This window comes from Phalacrocorax carbo, chromosome 3, assembly GCF_963921805.1.
Source record: "Phalacrocorax carbo chromosome 3, bPhaCar2.1, whole genome shotgun sequence".
In the NCBI taxonomy this organism is placed as follows: Eukaryota; Metazoa; Chordata; class Aves; order Suliformes; family Phalacrocoracidae; genus Phalacrocorax; species Phalacrocorax carbo.
The window spans coordinates 62,374,526-62,393,833 of record NC_087515.1 but is presented as its reverse complement, the minus strand read 5'-3'; the positions used below and the strand labels follow the sequence as shown (position 1 = coordinate 62,393,833).

The 19,308-nt window shown below is 44.5% G+C and overlaps 1 protein-coding gene across 4 annotated transcripts in view; it reads left to right on the top strand.

The window, feature by feature from the left end:
* Positions 1 to 19,308, top strand: part of PHACTR2 (phosphatase and actin regulator 2) — a 143,417-nt gene that overhangs the window by 43,501 nt on the left and 80,608 nt on the right. Inside the window, exon 1 of one of the 4 annotated variants that reach the window (XM_064447125.1) lies at positions 17,545 to 17,857. The exons of the other annotated variants lie outside the window; for them this stretch is intronic. Coding sequence (XP_064303195.1) covers positions 17,815 to 17,857 — 43 coding nt within the window. The 5' untranslated portion in view covers positions 17,545 to 17,814. Of the gene's footprint in view, positions 1 to 17,544; positions 17,858 to 19,308 lie in introns of those variants that run through there. 4 annotated transcript variants of the gene reach the window in all.

Genomic DNA, 19,308 nt, shown 5'->3' with positions numbered 1-19,308 from the left:
TGTGAGGAACTGCCTTCCAGTCTTATTACCATTGCTTTACGCAGATGGTGTGGTTTTCTCCTCCGGTGAGAGATAGTTTTATTAAATTTTATTTTTCATCCAGAGGAACCTTTAAGTCCTCTCCTCCTTCAGGTTTGTGATGCCTTTCTTTGGGTGGCACCTGGGAATTCAACACAAGGCACCCCCTGCCAGGAGAGGCCCCCTGGGACAAAAGAGCTGGAGGCAGCAGAACAGGTTGTGGTGAGGCTTAATGCTGTTGAAACCCGGGTCTGCAAACACAAGCAGTCCATTTGGCCTTAAATAGACAATGTGTACGAAAATAGAGCCTACTGATAAGGGCACTCACCTATCCTACTCAGTACCTACTCAAAAAGCTGAAGCACTTTCTTTTTTGGAAGGAGGACTAGAAACAAGAGCTCAGCCCCATGCCACCATGCTATAGAGAGGTGCCAACACTGCTTTATTATTCTCTATGCAAAAGCATCATCAATCTTTCTCCCTAATCCCAGCTGACAGGACAAAAGTCCCCAAATACTTGTACTATACCAGCACACAGATTTGTCTGATTTGGCTGTTGTAAGGTGGGAGAAGCAGGAATTAATCCCTTCAGGCAGAAAAGAGGTTTGAGTCAAGACCCTTCAAACTGTTCTGTGCCCTGCCTGAGCTACTGCATGGACGGACAGAAAGGGTCCCCTCCATCTAAATGCTGGGTTTGTGTGGGATTTGGTCTGGAAAGAGAGCCCCTGTAACACAAATGACAGAGTACCTCGCTACCCAGCACTGTGCTGTGTAGGCTCATGTCTTGGGAATGGAGACCCCGAGGAGAGAGGATAAACTTTTTCCCCCAAGAGTGCATTCTTTTGACAGTCCAGTATCACTTGAAAAGGCACAGGCTCCTCAAAAAGCGCAGCCTTCAGGCTGTTCTCCAAGATGCTTTAAAAGGGACTGGACACCACTTATCCAACAGTGTAGGTGCTAACAGGGCATTGCTATGGTGCAGACAGCTGTGGTGGTACCCCTAAGCAGACCTTTAGCTACCAAAGTTGAAAGCTTCAATGTACAGGTAATTCTGGTGCCTCTGTGGTTAGGCAGCAATGAAGCAGGGGCTGAGGACTGTGGAACTGAGTGCTTATGGCTCCAACCACATTTCTGTAAAAGGGAGTAATTTCTCACATGGCTCTCCTGTTACCCCCTAGATTATGCCTGTAGCAGATCTGTTTGCTGGGTACTGTGAGGTACTCAAGTATTGCAATGATGGGGAGCCTGAGATTTGCTTTGCACCGTAGCTGGTTACCTCCCATCAAGCACAGTGTTCCAGCTACATGCTGTTTTCAGGCAAAATGTGCTTTTCCTATACCTTCTTCTCTTCTGGCCTGCAATGAATGGCAGAAGAGACTTTAACCATAATGGAAATAGCTACTACACAGAACATGTGCTTTCTTCATAGCAAAGGGACTGGGAGTCAAGAAGTCAGGTCTGGGTGCAGGCTGTTGTTGTAACCTTTTGCTCACATTCACAAACAATGCCCTGTTGTTATGTTGTTTCCTGCAGATTATTCTAATAACCAGCAAGCAGTGAAGCATGAACATGTGTTCAGGTTTCTTAGATTGAATTCTAATGTAATAAAATGTGTCAGCTTTTTAAGGGCCAATCAGAAATGCACAAGGAGGTGAACTGGATAAGACTGAGCACAGGGAATTTTGCTGTCACCCTCAAAACTTGGAAACTTCCTGCAAGAAATTGATTTTATACCTGAAGACATATGATGCTTGCTTTCTTTTCAGCTATTTAATGATTTGGCAATTATATACACAGATTTCTTCCCTGAAAGGGCATAGTCTGATGTTGGTAGTAGAGCTTTCATACAGGCTTGATGGTATTTACGATGAGATAGGAATTTTTGTGTATGTGAAAACACACGAGGCCTCGTGTGGTGTGTGAGCCGACACAAAGACAAATCAAGTACCTCACCAGGGAGAATAGGGAGACCTGGAGCTCCTACGTGGCCACATCACTGCTTACATGCTGAAGCATTCCAGTTATTTACTGGACCAGCAAGTCTGTAATACATTGGATATAAAACTGATTGCCACTAAAATACATTTTAGTGACTTCAGTGGAACGGCACCAAAGAGGAGCTGAATGACATCTCATTTTGGCAGTTCAGTATCAGGCTATTAGCAGTAGACTAATGACGTAAGCATGTAAATGTTCTGTCTGCAGAGAAGGTCATGTTCCTCATAGTCTGGATTTTCTTTTGTCCTTTAGACTGGCTCAGCTTTTAGTGAGCATTAACCTCGGAGTTAAATAATGTCATGGCACCTGGAAGAGTTTGCAGTCAGAAACACCCTTGCAGTCAGACAAATTACGTTCAATGTAAAAATTAACAGATAGACCAGCCTAAAATAACTTCAGAACGGGTAGGAATTTTTCTTCATACAGTGTTATGGTCCATTAGTTAACCAACATTACTAGACAACTTATACAAACAAAAAATTCCTTGCATGAATTGTGGATCCTGTTACTTTATATTAGCTTAGACAACTTGACAGGGAAAATTATTTATAAAATCACCTAATATTTGCAATACGATAAGGAAATGCCAGATTTGTATCTGCTGTCTGCACCAAAATTTTTCACCTATGAATTTAATAACAGAATACCTTAAAATTCAGATACTTCATCTTCTTTCTATTAGACTGGTAAACAGATCTCTTTGATATGTCTTCTTTTCTGTATGACTTCCAGTCCATGGATTTGAACTGCATCAGGTGTGCCTGCTGGAACTCATGTTCACACTTCTAAAAACTTCTAGGATTAATAGGATGTTTTAACACAAACATCTGCGCACTGAGAAAGTTTTCAGTAGTTCTGGCCACACAAGAAATTTTCTACCTTTTTACCTAGGTCAACACTCAACTGACTTGCATCAGTTTAGCATATCTACATGTGCATGAATATGAGCTGAACATGAGCCAGCAGTGTGCCCAGGTGGCCAAGAAGGCCAACGGCACCCTGGCTTGTATCAGGACTAGCGTCGCCAGCAGGAGGAGGGAAGTGATCGTGCCCCTGTACTGGGCACTGGTGAGGCCGCACCTTGAGTACTGTGTTCTGTTTTGGGCCCCTCAGTACAAGAGGGACATTGAGTTGCTGGAGCGTGTCCAGAGAAGGGCAACGAAGCTGGTGAAGGGTCTGGAGCACAAGGCTTATGAGAAGCGGCTGAGGGAGCTGGGGCTGTTTAGCCTGGAGAAGAGGAGGCTGAGGGGAGACCTTCTTGCTCTATACAACTACCTGAAAGGAGGTTGCAGCAAGGTAGGGGTTGGTCTCTTCTCCCAAGTTACTAGAAATAGGACAAGAGGAAATGGTCTCAAGTTGTGTCAGGAGAGGTTTAGATTGGATATTAGGAAAAATGCCCTTACTGAAAGAGTGGTCAGTCATTGGAACCGGCTGCCCAGAGAGGTGGTGGAGTCACCATCCTTGGAGGAATTTAAAAGATGTGTAGATGTGATGCTTAGGGACTTGGTTTAGTGATGGACTTGGCAGTGCTAAGTTAATGGTTAGACTTGACAATCTTAAAGATCTTTTCCAACCTGAATGATTCTATGATTCCATGAGTCTAAATACACTCACTTCCTAAACAATTTTACTTAAACTGATCCAGCCCTTGTCCATAGACATGACCTGCCTCGTGAGGCCAGGAGTTAGTACAGTGCTGAGCAAGGGTTAAGTCTCTGTACCTTTAATTTTTTCAACTTTGATTGGCTTGAGCTGTGGGCATCTGACTCCTGACAACGTAATGAGATTTTGACCACCCTTTGTCTTGAATTGAATGGAATTCTGCCTGGATCCAGGTGTACTACCCCATGCTGAGACATTTGGCTTTTGTGGAATTCAGCTGCGCAAAATGAAGGTGGCCCTGTTTTGTCCCTTAACCAAAGGTGATGTCTCTTAAGGACTACTTTAGAAAGGAACATGTATTTTCTCTGTACACATTAAAAAAAAACAAAACCAAACAAGCCTCTCTGTGCTTTCCTCAAGTGCATACTGCACTCTGATTTATGTTCAGTATGTCAGGATAATGGGGATGGAAAGCACAGGACACACTTCTCAGTTGCATAAATATGTTGTAAAACATTCTGAAAGTTTTCGGCACGTCTCCAGTAATGGATCATTAAATAAGAGGAATAAACAGAGAAGGGACCATCAACCTGACCTCCACATAGTGTATGTGATGACTGCCAGCTACATTAATAAATTTACAGGCACTGGGTTTTATCACCATGTGTGAATCGAGGTTGTGTTTCATATTTACTGTGCAGTTCATGGGAGAACAGAGACTCTGACATTTTGCATTGTATTTTAGGAATTTCAGTGAGTGGGATCTGTGCTTGAGTGCTTAGGACCACCCCAACCCCAGTATATTATGTGGGTAGGTGAGACTTTATGTAGACATTTGCTTACTATTTTGGGAGAAAACAACTCTTTACTGTGGTACACAACTAACATGCAAGGAACGGTCTCAGCTTTTCTGGAAAGGGTGACTGTTTAAAAAGAGAAATGGAGTGGGTTTGGGTGTCTTACGTGGGGTATCTTTTTCTTCTCTTCCTAACACCATTACGACCTGTCGAATAAGAAGGCCAGCGTTTACTTACCCCAGTGATAGAAAAGTCCTAAACCAGATAGCATAGTTCTCTGAGTGACTTTACACAAAACACTGGAGCATAATGCCAAGCTGGATTTTGTGGATCATACCATACAACCAAAGGTTTCTCTGCTGCAGCCACAGAGCCCAGCAGATGCTATTTTCATTGCCCATGAAAGCACTCCTGCATGGCATGAGGCTGCTCCTTGCACAAACCCAGGGTTTTAGAGGGTGCTTGGCATTGCAGCCTGGCTCCCTGTGATGCTGGGGACTGCGAGGAGGCAGCAAGGGGTCTCTGGTTAGGTCATGTTTTTGGAAATGTGTATTTTCTGCTTTTGGTAATGGGTCTTCTTGGTTTTATGGTTCTTTGTTTGGTTTTTTTTTTTTTATATGCACCCAAATACTTACAATAAACACTGTAATGTTAAGTCACTTTTCTCCCAGTAAGTAACATACCAGTAAAGGTTTGATTACTGGCTCTCCCATGTCAGCTTTGTGGCTTCTATATAGGAATGTAATTCAGTGAGCCACAGAACTACGAAAATATCTGAAGTACTATTTCTTCTAAATGGATTCTTCTTACAGACAAGTTATCTTCCTGGGCATTTCTGTGAAAGCTTCTGTCATCCCAATTTAATTGGATTGTAGCTGAAAACAATAATACTACATTTACATTAGCTTAAAAAAATTCTGCATTTTTCCCTCTGCAGCCCATCTGGCTTTAATGCTGCTGAATTTTAATCTAATGAAATTTGTTCATTTTAACTAACTAAATGTGCTGCATTAATGATCTGCTGTATTAAGCAGGTAGTTAGAATAAAGTGAAATATTGATGTTTAGTCTTAGTAAAAGCACTTTTCACAAGAACCATATTGCATTTCTACTTTAGTTCATATAATTGTTTTAGTTTACTTATGCGTGGGTTTTGTAACTGAATGAACCTGAGCTAAACTCAGCCTGGATCAGCATAAAAAACCGCCAGGACTAGCGTGATTAAAGCACGCTGGTTCCCCTGGCCACCAGCAAGCAAACGAATGACGCACGAGAATTTAAAAGGCAAAAGGAGACCCACAGATTGACACTTGGTTTAAACAATCACCACGTAGAGATCAAACACCATGCGTATGGGAGGAGCTTGAGGCAAAGCTTGCCAGGCTTTCTACCTCATTAAAAGCAGCCTTCTCCAGGGAGAAGTTAGCGGGTTAGCAGATCAGAATTCCCCACAGCCCACTGGCAAGGGTGCAAAACCTGGCCCTTCACAACCCTCCCCGTGCACAGCAATGCACTCGGTCATATGGAAGTTAAACAGGGGTGATACGTTTCTCAGCATCGAGGATGGCTTTAGGAAAGAATGGTATGCAAAACCTATTAAGAAGAAAGCTACATCCAGTTTGGAGAATGAAGGACAGTGGCTGATTCTGAAGGTTCAAAACAAAACCCCCAAGCAACTGCTGGGGAGGGAGGGAGGTGATTTGCGTGCATATAAGCATGAAATTGGATCTACTTGTGTATTTGAACCAGTCACACCTTTTTGACATTACATCTAAAGAACAGGGCCCAACCACCAAAGGCAACATCCCCTGAATCCATCCATGTTCATGAGGCTGCGTGACCCTCTTGGCTGGCTGCTCTTCCCTGGCAGAGCAGGTTGTGTGCTGTGCCGGCCCCACTCGCTTGCCCGTGTCTGCTGTCTGTGAGCTGCGCAGACCCCACCACCCCTTGGACCCATTGACCTTTACGAGGAGCTGCAACGCGGGCGAGCACCGCAAGGCTGATCTGCGCCATGCTGCCCCTGCAGCCCAGCCCTTCTTGAGGAGGAAAAAGCTGATGGGTCCAATGCACAGAGACCCATGGGGTGACTTTTTCTCTTCTGTCCCCACATTCCCACTCCCTGGTGATTTCGGCAGCAGTCACTGTCCATCCCTCCAGAGAGCCAGGGAGCAGCCAGTCATTCCTGAGCCTGGGTCCTTTGGAGGCAGCAGGTAGGTGCAGCAACACACACACGCTTGGAGGCGTGAAGCTGGAGGTTTTTGTCTGCTTTGCCAAGGGAAATGGGCTTGTACAATAAATGCCCTAGTATGGTGGCCTCTAATGACAGCTCTTCAGCCCTGTGGAGAGCTGGCACCAGACCTGGCATAGGAGAACCAGCCTGAGTCAGTGCTCTGCAAGTGCCTGTGTGTATCTGCAGCCAGACAGCCCCCGACAGAGCCGACAGGGAGGGGACGTTGCTCCCCTGTTAAACCTCTGGAGAATCTGAAGTAGCAGAGGGGGATGTTCTACCAGCCCCACTCCTGCGGAAACTTTCAGTTGGTGTTTGGATTTTATTGCAAGGCAAGAACTGTGAGCAAAAGCCACAAATCCACAGAAAAATCAGGCTGCACAGAAGCAGAAGATCCATTTTACACCCTTGATTAGGACACTTTCAACTGGTTCTGGGTTTTTCTAATGGATCAGCAAAGGTGCAGGCCACGCACCACAGCTGTAATCATGGTAGGTGCAAAAAGGGGGTTTTCTATCAGAGCAGCAGAAGAAAACTGCCCAGGGCCATGCTAGATGCCTTGGAGCAGCTGGAAGCAGCAGACTGAAGATAGCAGGAAGACTTTGCCAACAAGGAGAGTGCAGCTGAGCAGGACACCCTCACCTCTTTTGTAGCACCCTCCCTCCCCCCGTTCACTCCAGATGAAATGTGGAGATCCTACCTTGGGGATAATAACACTTCCCCAGGACCAGTGAGGGGTGCTCACACGCTGTAATAATAGATGCTGTGTAAGTAAGTGCTGCAGATGGAAAGTGGGTAATGGCTCAATATTTGCAAAATTGGAATAATAAGCCTGGTATTGCAGAAGACCATTTGGGGAGCATGTGGTGCAGGAAAGAACCCAGCCTGAGAAAAGGAGAGCACCTCTGCCAGCGGCCCCTTGTTCTGTTACTCGGCAGACACTGATGAATTAAGTGTATAGTGTCGTGCTGTGCAGAGTAAGTGGAACAGACACAGGGAGATGTCTGACATATATTTTGAGGTGTATTTAATATTGTAGTGCTTCCGGATTCCACTAGCATGCTAGGGGTTTTGGCCTCAAACCAATGTTTGCATCAGTACCATGTGTCTCTGGAACAGCAGTGCTTACTTTAGAGCTGGCTATGAAAATAGTTTCCATTATAACCCTTTTTTTTTCACATGCTTCTTATATTTTATTTTATTTTGAAAATCCTCTTTTGAGTAAAAAATTTCCATTCTGTATCTTTGCCAAAAGGTGAGGTTTTCCCTCTCCCTTTTTCTTAAGCTTGGAGGAAGAATCTTTCAGATGTTTTTGAGTCATGGGAGAGTGGAAAAAAATGCATTTTCTCAGTAGGGTAAAAAAAAGGTCCACATTTTTGTAGTAGTAGAAATATGGGGGGAAATTAAAATGAAGGCTGAAACTTATATTTTGGTCTAAAGATTTCTGTAGTAAATCAGCTTCATAGGGTATGACTTTGATTTGCCAAAGGCAGAGATTATCCTCACTTTTGGCAGTTAATCAGGCACGAGTCCAGGTTTCAAACTTTGCTGGCATTCAGGATATCAGTTAAGGTAGTGTCTTTACAGCTGTCCAGAAGAGGAAAAAGCCGGTCCCCTGTGGTCTTCTGACCTTCAGAGCTAATTATAGTCCAGCAATACATTTAAATTCATTCTAAAATCGGATTGAATGGCGAGGAACTAGAGGGACAGTTGTGCCAAACACTTTCAAAACTTCTCAATTCTCACTCAAGTCAGCAAGAGCAAATGGATGTGCTGAAGTCATGGACAGGCTCAGGCACTTTGAAAGGGCCAAAGTGCATGACAGGGTATGTACACACAACTGCCTCGTGCAACTGAGAAACTTCATTCAATATGCCTGCCAAATTTTTTGTTGATGTCTTTCCCCCTTTAAATAGGCTAGGAAGCATCAGTGTAAAAATCTGCTGTGCTATGTGTAGTTAGACTGAACCAGTCAATAAACGGAAGAGAAAAGAAAGAGGTAGGCATCTAACAGTCATGCTGATGAGTGGTCCTGCTTTCTATTACTGTTTTTTCCTGGTGAGAGCTGTAGCTGATGCACTAGGGGTAATCCTCCTCCACATCTTCTAGAAAATATACAAAATGTGAAAAACTACTGGTCTAATGGGACTGTTGTGACCTTCAGATTCGCATTCTCTAGCTTTTTTGTAACTTATAGCCAAGCAGCCTGCACATTTCATTAAACCTTTCGCTTTCTATCATTCAAAACCTGCTCTAAGTGTACATATATTTGGCAAAGGCATCCAAAATGATGTGTTTATTTTGCTTTGGTGCCAAAAAGCAGTGATTCATTAAGGAGCTTGGAGTCGTAGACTGAAAGCTGCAGCCAGCAACCACCACACGTGCCCTGAAGAGCAGAAAGCTGTGTTTTCCTAAGCAAAATAGTTAGTGCAGATGGGCTGGTATCACGGCTGACTCCTCCCAAGTGAGGAGGTACTACTGGGCAGATGGGCAGTGCAGAAGTTCTCCAAGATAATTGGGCTTTGCTGCAGCAGCAGCAGCCAGGAGGCATCTGGAGGCACGGGAGAGAAAAAAAATGAGAGAGATTTTTTTCTCTCCAGATGGGCGAGAAAAAATATGCCTAAGGGGAACCGGTCCAGCCGGTAGGAGCCTTTCCTCGAAATGATGAATTAGGGGTCTCCAGTTCTGTGACCACCACTATGGTGAACGCTATGAGCAGGCCTTGAGAGAAAAGATGGAGGAAGAAAGGTGTTGTCCCACAGTAAGAGCAGACCTCCAGCTGCTTTTAGCTGCACTACTTCATTTTCTCTGTTGGGGTCATGCCAGCTTGTATCAGGAAAGGGGCCAGTCCGCTCTGTTTATTGTAACTACTGATACGAACTTGCAGCGGCTAAAGCCTTTGAAAACCTGGCAGAAACCTGACTCTTGAGGAACTCTACACTCTGGCATGTCGTTTTTACACCACCGCTTTCTTCCCCAGTGGCTTGAACTAGGACAGGCAGAATGCTATTTATACTTTTTAATGTAGTCCTTTTCGTCTTTCATCGTAAATCTGGAACCCTGGACAAAATGGATAGTTGGTGACAAACACACGCTTGATTGGAAAATTTCTGATGGTTATTTTCTGCCTGGAAGGCAGATGCTGTCCGGTACTGTCACAGTGGAGCCGCTGCATGGCAAAACGCGATGCAACAGGAGGTGCTGGGATCAAGGAGTCAGTACGAGGCACAAAGGAATTGATCACTTATGAACAACATTAATATTGAGAGTTCTTGTTATTAACAATAACAAAAATGTAAAAGAGTTTTTGAAAATGTACGGTTTAAAATTTAAACCAGGACTGTAGCATTTAAATGATTACGTATTAGGGACCTTACAGACTTTGGATAATACGTCTTGCCATCTACTGGGCGGATTCTTCAGTTTTTTTCAGGCATATCTGATCTAGGGTTAGGGACACAATGTGATCTAGTATGTCAGTTCCCCTTGTTCTTTAAACAAAGACAGAAGGTAGCTTTTTCCAGCATTAACCACACAGTGCTTAGCTATTCTCAAAAGAAGAAAAGATCCTTGCCCTGAAGAACACACATTTCTTAAGGTGTATTAATTTTCAGTAAATTCAAATTAAAAAATCCCAACACTGTTAGTGTCAGAAGAGTCTGATTAATCAGGGTCTGAATCTTTCATTTGCTCACCTTTCATAACCTTGCACAGAAGTTCTCCAAAACCTGGGTTACACCACTTCTACTGCTTGTGTCATAAGCCTTCAGGCAGGTGATAACTTTTAAAACAGTAGATGTGAAAGTAATAATACACCAGCTATTTAAATACTCTGGGTTTGTGGATAAAAGAAAGGTTCCTGCATACGCCAGGCTTGCTGAAGCAAAGCAAGGGAACTGACTCCAGATATTCACAAGCGGAGTAAACAAACATTGGAGAAAAGTCAAAGAACTCAGAGGGATATAAATTTTTAGAATTTCCCTTTAGGATCACTTTTGAAATATATTGTGGAACGGAACTGGGGTGGAGAAGGAGCATGTAGAAATTGAAATACTAGAAGAAAGCGCAGTGAGGGAGCAGGGCAGTTTCTGAAGGTGAGGAGCATGCTCGGGGGATGAGTAGATCTGCTCTCTGCGACTCCTGAAATGTTTGTGCTGGGACCATTTTCTTTCTATTGTCTGCCTTCAGCCACATATATTATGTAAATTACTTTAAAAGCTCAGTCAGTACAGTACCACAAGAAACTGCAAACTGTTATTGAAATGAAAATGGGGATTTTTCAACATACTTGCAATATTCAAGTCTGTAGAAATCTTTCCGAGAACAACTTTCCAAGCTGTTATTTAATATAGGCAAGAGTAACATTAGTTAAAGGGTACAAGAAAAGTCACAGATCAGATGATAAAATCACACGAGTAGATCTATACGCATTCATCACTAACCATTTAAAACCATATTGATGCAGCTATTGTGAAAGTTTCCTCTAGGTGCAGACAGCACCACCAAGTCAGAGAGCACAAACTGAGCCCCACAGCTGGGGGCACCTAGCACACAGTCTGCGTAATAAATTATTGACCTGCTGTTGCCATGAATTGTTTACTTGCTTCCCAGTTTCCGAAATTTGCTTACAAACGGTTATGGTGAATAATTTAGAGTAGCAAGCAAGTCTGCAAGTGCATAACATATTTGCGCTTAATTTGTGAGCAGAAAGAAAACCTGCCTGTGCCAAATTGCCACGAGTGAGTTTGCCCAGCTGTGCTCTTTTCCTGCCTGTGATGGCGGGGGCTGGTCAGGATGAAGAACAGACATTGAAACAGGAGTTGAGAACACCTGAATACTAAACAACTCTGAGCCCCTCAGACCTTCCATAGGTAGGGGCCTCACTACGTGTCTCCCAGTGCAGTCTTAGTCTGAGCAAGCAAATCTCATCCAAGAAATGTCTGCGTTTTGTTTTAACCAGAATAACCCTCATTCGCAGATTAACTGCTCTGGTCCAAGGCTTTGAACCCCTAGCTTCCAAATTGAGAGACTAAAGTACAGAAGCTTCTCTCAGGTAGTTCCTCTGTATAGATACCTTTCATTTTACAGTATAGAAAGTATGTACAGTGCGGTTTTTGAGGGGGGCAGGTTAAGCCATAGACTTGTGATGGTCACTTGCAGACAACAGCCTCATTTTTAAAAGAAATTTCAAATTTCTTTTTTTGTGCTATACCTTGGAAGTGGGAGGTGACACTGGCAAGACCATAGCGTTGTTAAGCCATTCAAAATAAAAAAGGACACATAAATATATTGAAAAATATTTCCAAATGAGAGCATAATCTAGGGTTCTTACAAAAGTCCCCAGTTATTAAAAGGAAATGGCCCAAACCACCAATACAACCCCAGAATAATTAATGGAAATGGCCTGTGATTTTATTTTGACAGTGCCTGTTTAAGAACTGCATTCAGTTTCCCAGAAAACAGAATTAGATTTTTGTTCAACTGCAGCTAATGTTCTAGTCTTAAGCAAACAAACTGATTTAGGTGGGGCCCTCCCCAAACTCTTCCCTTTTGTGACTGGAAGTTCTCTACCAGCAGGTACAAATTCAATGTCATTGTTATAAACCTTAGTGTGACCTGTTACTAAAAAAATTTACTTAGCTTCTTGTTCACATTTGCTCATGTCATATCCTTTGCTTTGTTCATTCAATCATGCAGCTCTGCCGCCTGGGGGATAAGATGCTGCTCATCTTCCAGCAGCTCTGCAAACTGGCAGGAGTCGTGGGTGGGATGTGGAGGGCTGGGAGGCCCACACAGGAAATGACCTGTCTGGAACACTTCTGTTCAGGAGTCAGTGCCATCCTCTTGGTTTATCTTGATAAGCACTTGGGTAATATTTTTTTCCTGTTACAACGTTGAAGGCATTTGCCAGTCTTGCATTATGAATCCTGGGATTAAATGTGATAGTACCTCCTATAGCTTCTGTTGCATTTAGTGTCATAAATTAGTCTTTGTGACTGGAAGTAGAGTAATACAAATTCACCTTTCTAAAATGCCTCTTTATGTGAGCCTACAGAACTCTAAAGACTGGGCAACAGCATCTTACTGGTTGTAGGTCATCTGTTGGCATCAGTCGTCCCAGTATAGTAAACAGAGTGAAATACAGCTGTCTTTGAAGCTTTATTGATGGGAGGGAATTTGCTCTTTGATGTGTGAGACAGGTTATTGTTTGTATTATTTCATTCTCCCTTGGGAAAAATTTTGAAGTTTTACATTCTCTTCCATGAAGAGATCTCATGCTAGACTTCTATGCAAGTGCAATATTCTCCTTTTACAAACATGTCTGAAGTTCATGAAGAAGCCATTCTTCCTCTTTTGGTGGAAGATTTCAGTTCCTGAGGGAGAGCAAATATCTGTTTAACAGTATTCACTACAGTACCCAACATTATAACTTGGGACAAGAAGGGAAGAACTACGCGTGCAGCATGAGGCGATAAGATAACCGCAGTATTACTACTCCTGGCACTGAAATCTAACTGGGACGCTGGGTCTAGGAACTACATTGAGGCTGATGTTGTGTCAGAACAGTCTGGCATGACCTACCAGCACCTGTCCTACCCACCAGGTGAGCCTCAGCTTCCCCACCTGATAGAAGACGTGTTCATGTTTTAGCATCTTGTTGCAGCATTTCTTTCAATACAAGATTAGTCCTGGCTAAAATGATCATGTAAATTTTAGTCCTGAAATTCTCACTTTTATCCTCACAGGCCATTTTTGCTTTGCTAATAATTGTGGATTTCCAGAAACCCCAGAGACTATAATAATTACAAAATGCTGGGCAGCCCTTTCATGTCTCATCCTCTTAGTTGTTTAAAGGCAAAGCGGAATATACATCCAAACACTTCATAGACAGTCATCTAAATCCTAAAAAAAACAGTATTCCCAACACAAATGTATTTTATCCACATAAGTGCAATCTCAAATCTCTGCTAGAATCAGTTGTTATCAAACATTACCCTTAAACTTTTAACTGTCCTAAATGCCAGCTACCAACATGGCAAGAAATTTAATGCACAGATTAAAATACCTCTATCATACTGCAGAGTGAAAGTCTCCAGACAACTGAATATGAACGAAATGTATGTATTTTGTGTGGATGCTCATATGGGAATGTCAGTAGGACGCTACAATCCCTTCTGTGTGGAGGCAATTACATAAATGTTGCTCTACGTAGGAGAAATGTAATATATCTTTGCTTTCAACAGTCGAGTTCCTCTCATAGGTCACACTAGTAGATGTCTTTTTATATACTGTTGAGGATTCAGGGTTCATTCCCTCCCATTGGTGATGTATAAGCTGAATTCTTAAATCGAATGGCTTAAAAAGCAAGATCTAAGCAGAAGAGTGCTATTTTTTTTTCTAATTTGATGATCATTAATGACTGTGAGTAGTCTGAGATGTATACATTGCCCCTTTACACCTTTAGCCAGGAGATAAAGCAGAAAGAGGCATAACTGTTGTAGGGACCAGTACTAGTTTATGTATTCGACCAGTATTCCATGTTCAGAATCAAGAGAAAGTATTTATTTTTGCCCACTTTACAAAAGCTGAATAAAGAATCTATGGTGCTAGTACTGCGTGCTCCCAGTATCTTGTCCACCACAAATAAAAATCTCCTTAATAGGACCTTTAAATTTTCTTATTCAAATAAATTATTTATTGTTTACAAATTGCTGGTTTTGATAAACTTTCATAATCAGCAGCTTCATTTTCTTATTCTATGTAATAAGATGTCTATAATTTGTTAGTGCTATACATTAACATTTATCTTCCCTAGAGTTGACGTCTCCTACTTTCTAAAGAAGTAACCATATTCTGCAATATACCACTAAACATCACTGAGGTATGAAGACAGGGCCCTTAAAAATGAGATGGCTGCAAATAAAACATACGAAAGAGAGTCACCATCATCAGTTAATTTATGGGGAAAAAAAAACCCAAAACCACCAAACAAAAAAACCAAAACAAACCCCAAAAGCCAACAACAACAACGAACACAAAAGAAATTGGCAACTAATTCACATGCGCTGGAGGATGTTATAACTATGCCCATTTTATCAGCTTACAAATCGACCCTGAGGAGTTTATTACCCTCACAGGAACCATTGCAGGCAGATGATATATACTTTTGCATTGTAAACTGGGCTTTTACATAACAGGGGAACACAAATTCCTTTGATAAAATTAATGAGATTCACTGGAGGCAGACAGGAACACTTTTATGTTCCTGTTTACGAGTAACTCCAAAGAAGTAACTCGAGTTTCTCAAAACAAAACCTTTTCAAATCATTTTTCCAGGTAAGAAAAATAAATGTGGAAATCACTGCAAAAAACTCTCCTGAGAAATGAGTGACAGGAGTTGTTTGTTCAACAAGCCTCCCTTCCAAAAGCCTTTCCTCAGGTGCAGGAAGGGACTGTTAGGCCACCTACCTTCCACTTAGCTCCTGTGGCATAATTCAGCCTGGTGCCTCTGTTCTTGCCGCAGCCATCTGCTCAAGCAGGGGGGTTGGACAAGATGACCTCCAGACGTCCCTTCCAACCCCTACCATTCTGTGATCCTGTGATTCTTCAACTCCATGCTCTGTACAGGGTCTGGATTTGGAGGTGTCAGCAACGAGCCTTGCCTTCAGCGTTTGGACTTCCAGGAGTGCTGCAATGCCAGTTTCTCCTCCAAAGGCACTTTTAGGTTAAAATGCAACATGCCAGTCTTTTCTGAGCGCATCTGAACTGGTCAAGCCTTTTGTTGGAGAGCCCTTCCTTCACTTTCCGTCTCACCTTGTGGATATCTTTTGCGCTGACTCCTATGATTCAGCATTGTTTCTAAAGGGGAAGACAACAACACTGGACATGGGAGAGCACTTTTTGTCTGATAAAAAGTGTGATGATGTGATGGGATTTCTACCTACCACTTTCCTATTTGCACATCCATATGTGAATACTGGCTTCCTTCTGTACCAGCACTAGCCCACTAGGAGCTCGTGTTGAATTCCTCTGAGCCCCTACATGGATCAGCTTTCTAACATACCTTCCTTGGCCCTGTAGTCTGCATTGCTCCGGTCTGCAAATCTGATTTCTTTCTTCTTTTGACCCTATTAAAACTTACTTGTTTGAAAGAGCTGAGTTTATTAAATAATCCAGATAACTCTGTGACTGCCTTGTTCTCATTATCGCTCTGGTAATATTTACTCGGTCTAAAATTGCTGCTGGTGGTTATTTATTTAGTCTTTTATAGCTGTTTGAAATAATACTTCTCTGAAGTGCTGATGAAAACACTGTAGAGCCTCCCTGCAGCTCCCCAACAGAAACACCTTCACTAAATGCTAGTGCTCCTTGGACAACTGATCTTCTTTTCATTTAGCTCTTCGTCTGTTTGGGCTTTATTAATTCTGTGTTGTCCTCACTTTTTTCCATCTTACTATATGAAGTGCCTACCACAAGTCTATTACACTCAAGCCCATACCTCTGGCAATTTAATGTGTAATCATACAAAACAAGGAAATAAAAGACCTGTTTACCAGGACCTATTTTCTATAAAAACCATGAAGACTAGCATAAGTTGTATTCTTGTCTATTAACCATGTATTAGCTGATGACCACATCTCTTCTGCTTGTAACTGACGTCAGGCTACCCAGACTGCAGCTGCCTGTGGTACTCCCGAGCGCGGGCCCAACACTAACACAACTCTCTGTCCTGAAACGTCGCCACAGTGACAGAACACACAAAGATCATCAGGTCAGAAATCTCTTCAGCCAACCCCCCTAGGACCTCCAGGCCACTCAGAAACATAGTAATTTCATCGTATGTCTCTCTGATAGATGTTCTTTAGTGTGTGATTTAGATGAGCCTTGAGCATCCTCACATGACACCTGTGCATCTCCCTGCTTCTTTCTAGATACCGTATAGTAATACATATTAGGGACCTGAGCTTTTTTTTTCCCCTCCCTCATCACTGGTAACAGTTACCTGTTTGCTCTAGGATTAATCTTATATCACTGCTAGATTATGGTTATGCATTAAGAAGACCAAAATAAAACCTCTGTTGCTTTTGCCCTCGTGCTCTGCAGTCTCTATTTCTCCCCATGTTCCCCACTGATTTATCCAATTGATTACGTCCCACCTTGCCACTTGTTACGGCAGAGTGCTGTCTGGGTGCTGCTGTCTTAAACTATCTTCTTTCTTTTGAAATTAAAAGTGGTCTTGTCCTGCATTATGTACCCGTGAGAGAGGGAAGGGTTGGGCAGACCCCTGTCACGGAGAGCAGCGGCACAGGCTGCCCAGGGAGGCTGTGGAGCCTCCTTTCCTGGAGACATTCAAAACCCGCCTGGACGCGTTCCTGTGCCCCCTGCTCTGGGTGTCCCTGCTCAAGCAGGGGGTTGGACGAGATGATCTCCAGAGGTGCCTTCCAAATCCCACCATTCTGCGATTCTGGGCAAACACGGGCTCGCAGGGACCCCGCGACCCGCCCTGCCCAGCCGGTCCCTGTCCGCTCGGGCGGTAGCAAAGCCCTGAAAGCCGCTCCCAGCCGGCAGCGCCTCGGAGCCGGGCGGCGGGGCCGCTCCCTGCGGCTGCCCCGCGTTTTCCCGGTACCTGCAGGGGAGGGGTGGAAATAACTTTACGTCTGGCCCAACGTTTTGGATTTTGGAGAAGGGCGGGGGTTAGGCAGGGGCTTGGGAGGTCAGCAGCTGGAGAAGGCTTGCCAATTAAGCGCCGCTTTTCCCAATCTCCGTATAATTGTGGTTTTTTCTTTTTTTTTTTTTAATTATTATTATTTATTAAAGACTTTCACGATCCGCCCCGCAGCAGGGACATGGGCGGGGAGCGGCGTGCAGCCCCCCCCCCCCCCCCCCCCCGCGGCCGGGCGGGGGCGAGGCGGCGCCCCGGGGAGGGGGGAGCGGAGCTGCTGCCGGGGGCCCGCGACCGACCGACCGACGGACGGACGGACCGGCCGGCGGGGCGGCAATGACAGTCAGCCGCCGGCCCCCCGCCGCAGCCGCCGCCCCCCACCCCCCCGCCCGGCGGCGGGCGGCGCGGCGGGGAGCGCGGCCCCGGTGAGAAGGGCGATGGCCCCCCGGAGAGAGCCGCGGCGGAGGCTGCGCGCCCGGCGGGCGGCCTGAGCGCCTCCCGGCTCAAGCCATGGGCCAGACCTCCGTCTCCACGCTGCCCGAGCCGGCCGGCGGTGAGTACCGGCGGCGCCACCGGGGAGCGGGGCGCCGGCGGCGGCGGGGGCGGGGGGGGAAGGCGGCGGTCGGTTCCCTCGGACCGCGGCGGGGACGGCGGCGGCTGCCGGGGAGGGGCGGCTGCACCCGCGCTGCTCCGCCCGGCTCGGCAGCCCCGGGGGGCCAGGGGCTCCGCGGTGCCCCAACCCCGGGCCTTGGGGGTCCTTTTTTCCCCCCTTTAATAAGTACTGCGAGGGGGGGCGGGGGGCTAGGAGCTCTGGCACCTCGCCCGGCAGCGCGGCCACTAACCCGCCCATCTGGTTGCTTCTGGCTCCGGGACATTTTATGTGTAAGCAGACTATTGAAAATAAATAAATCGCGTGTGAGTGAAACTTCCCAACTCCCCCAGCCCCAATAAAGCAGCCCTAGCTGCCTGCGAGTTTTTGAAGATAGGACGAGCTGCTCGGGAGTGCTGTTTGGAGGCACGTTAGGATAACTTGGTGCGTTTTAGTGGCGGAAAAACAGAGCGGGTCTCTTCCCACAGAAGTGGGAAGGTGTCCCCACCCTACAATAGGATGTAGAATCTTAATCGACTGCAGTGAGGTTTGAAGTTTCCTGCGAAAATGTCACTGCGTGCATGTTTTTCCTCAGCGCCTGTTTCCTTTCCGTCCATTTAAAAAAAATAAGCAAATCCTGTTCTAGACTTTAATCCTGAAGGCGGAACTTTATTCTTAATTTGCTTATTGCTAATAACGTGGGAATGTTTTGTCAAATAGGAGACAGCGCAACAAACTTTCCTTTTCCTCTTTTTTTTTTTTTTTTTTTTCCTTCACGGATATTTCCAAGAATAGTTTTAGGAATAACACATACATTTTCAGAAAAGCTCCATTATGTTGCCAGTGGTACAACTTTCTAGTCATACCATCCCAGTCAAAATCTTGGATGATTTTTTTCTCGTGCCAAACACTGCATGAAAGAGAAATTTGACTATTTCCAATAAATTTCACCATCCTGTTGAAGGTTTTACCCAGCAGCCAGCACGTTAGAATTATATCAAGATAGGCGTCGGGAAACAGATGTAAGGAAACAGATGGACTGCTTAAAAGTTTTTGTTAAGCTTCCTGTACAAAAATGTGTCCCAACCCTTACATGCAAAACTCTGCTGCGAGGGTATTTTGCCTGGGAGGGGGCCCATATCTTGGCTGATGATAGCCATAGCTGTGGCGCCGGCATTCCCTCTGCAGAATGCTAATGGACAATAATAATTGGATGGGATTTCTAGTTCTAGCTGGAAGGAAAAAGTCACCTTCGAATTCTTTCCTAACTGAAACCAAGATTTTCAGTCGGGAACAATAAGAGACAGTTACCTGAAGATGTAAGCTGTGGTGATGCAACCTCAGTGTTGCCAAGTAAATTCTGTTTATTGCCATTTCAAGAGCAGCGCACTTGTGACGGGACACCAGTAGTAGTG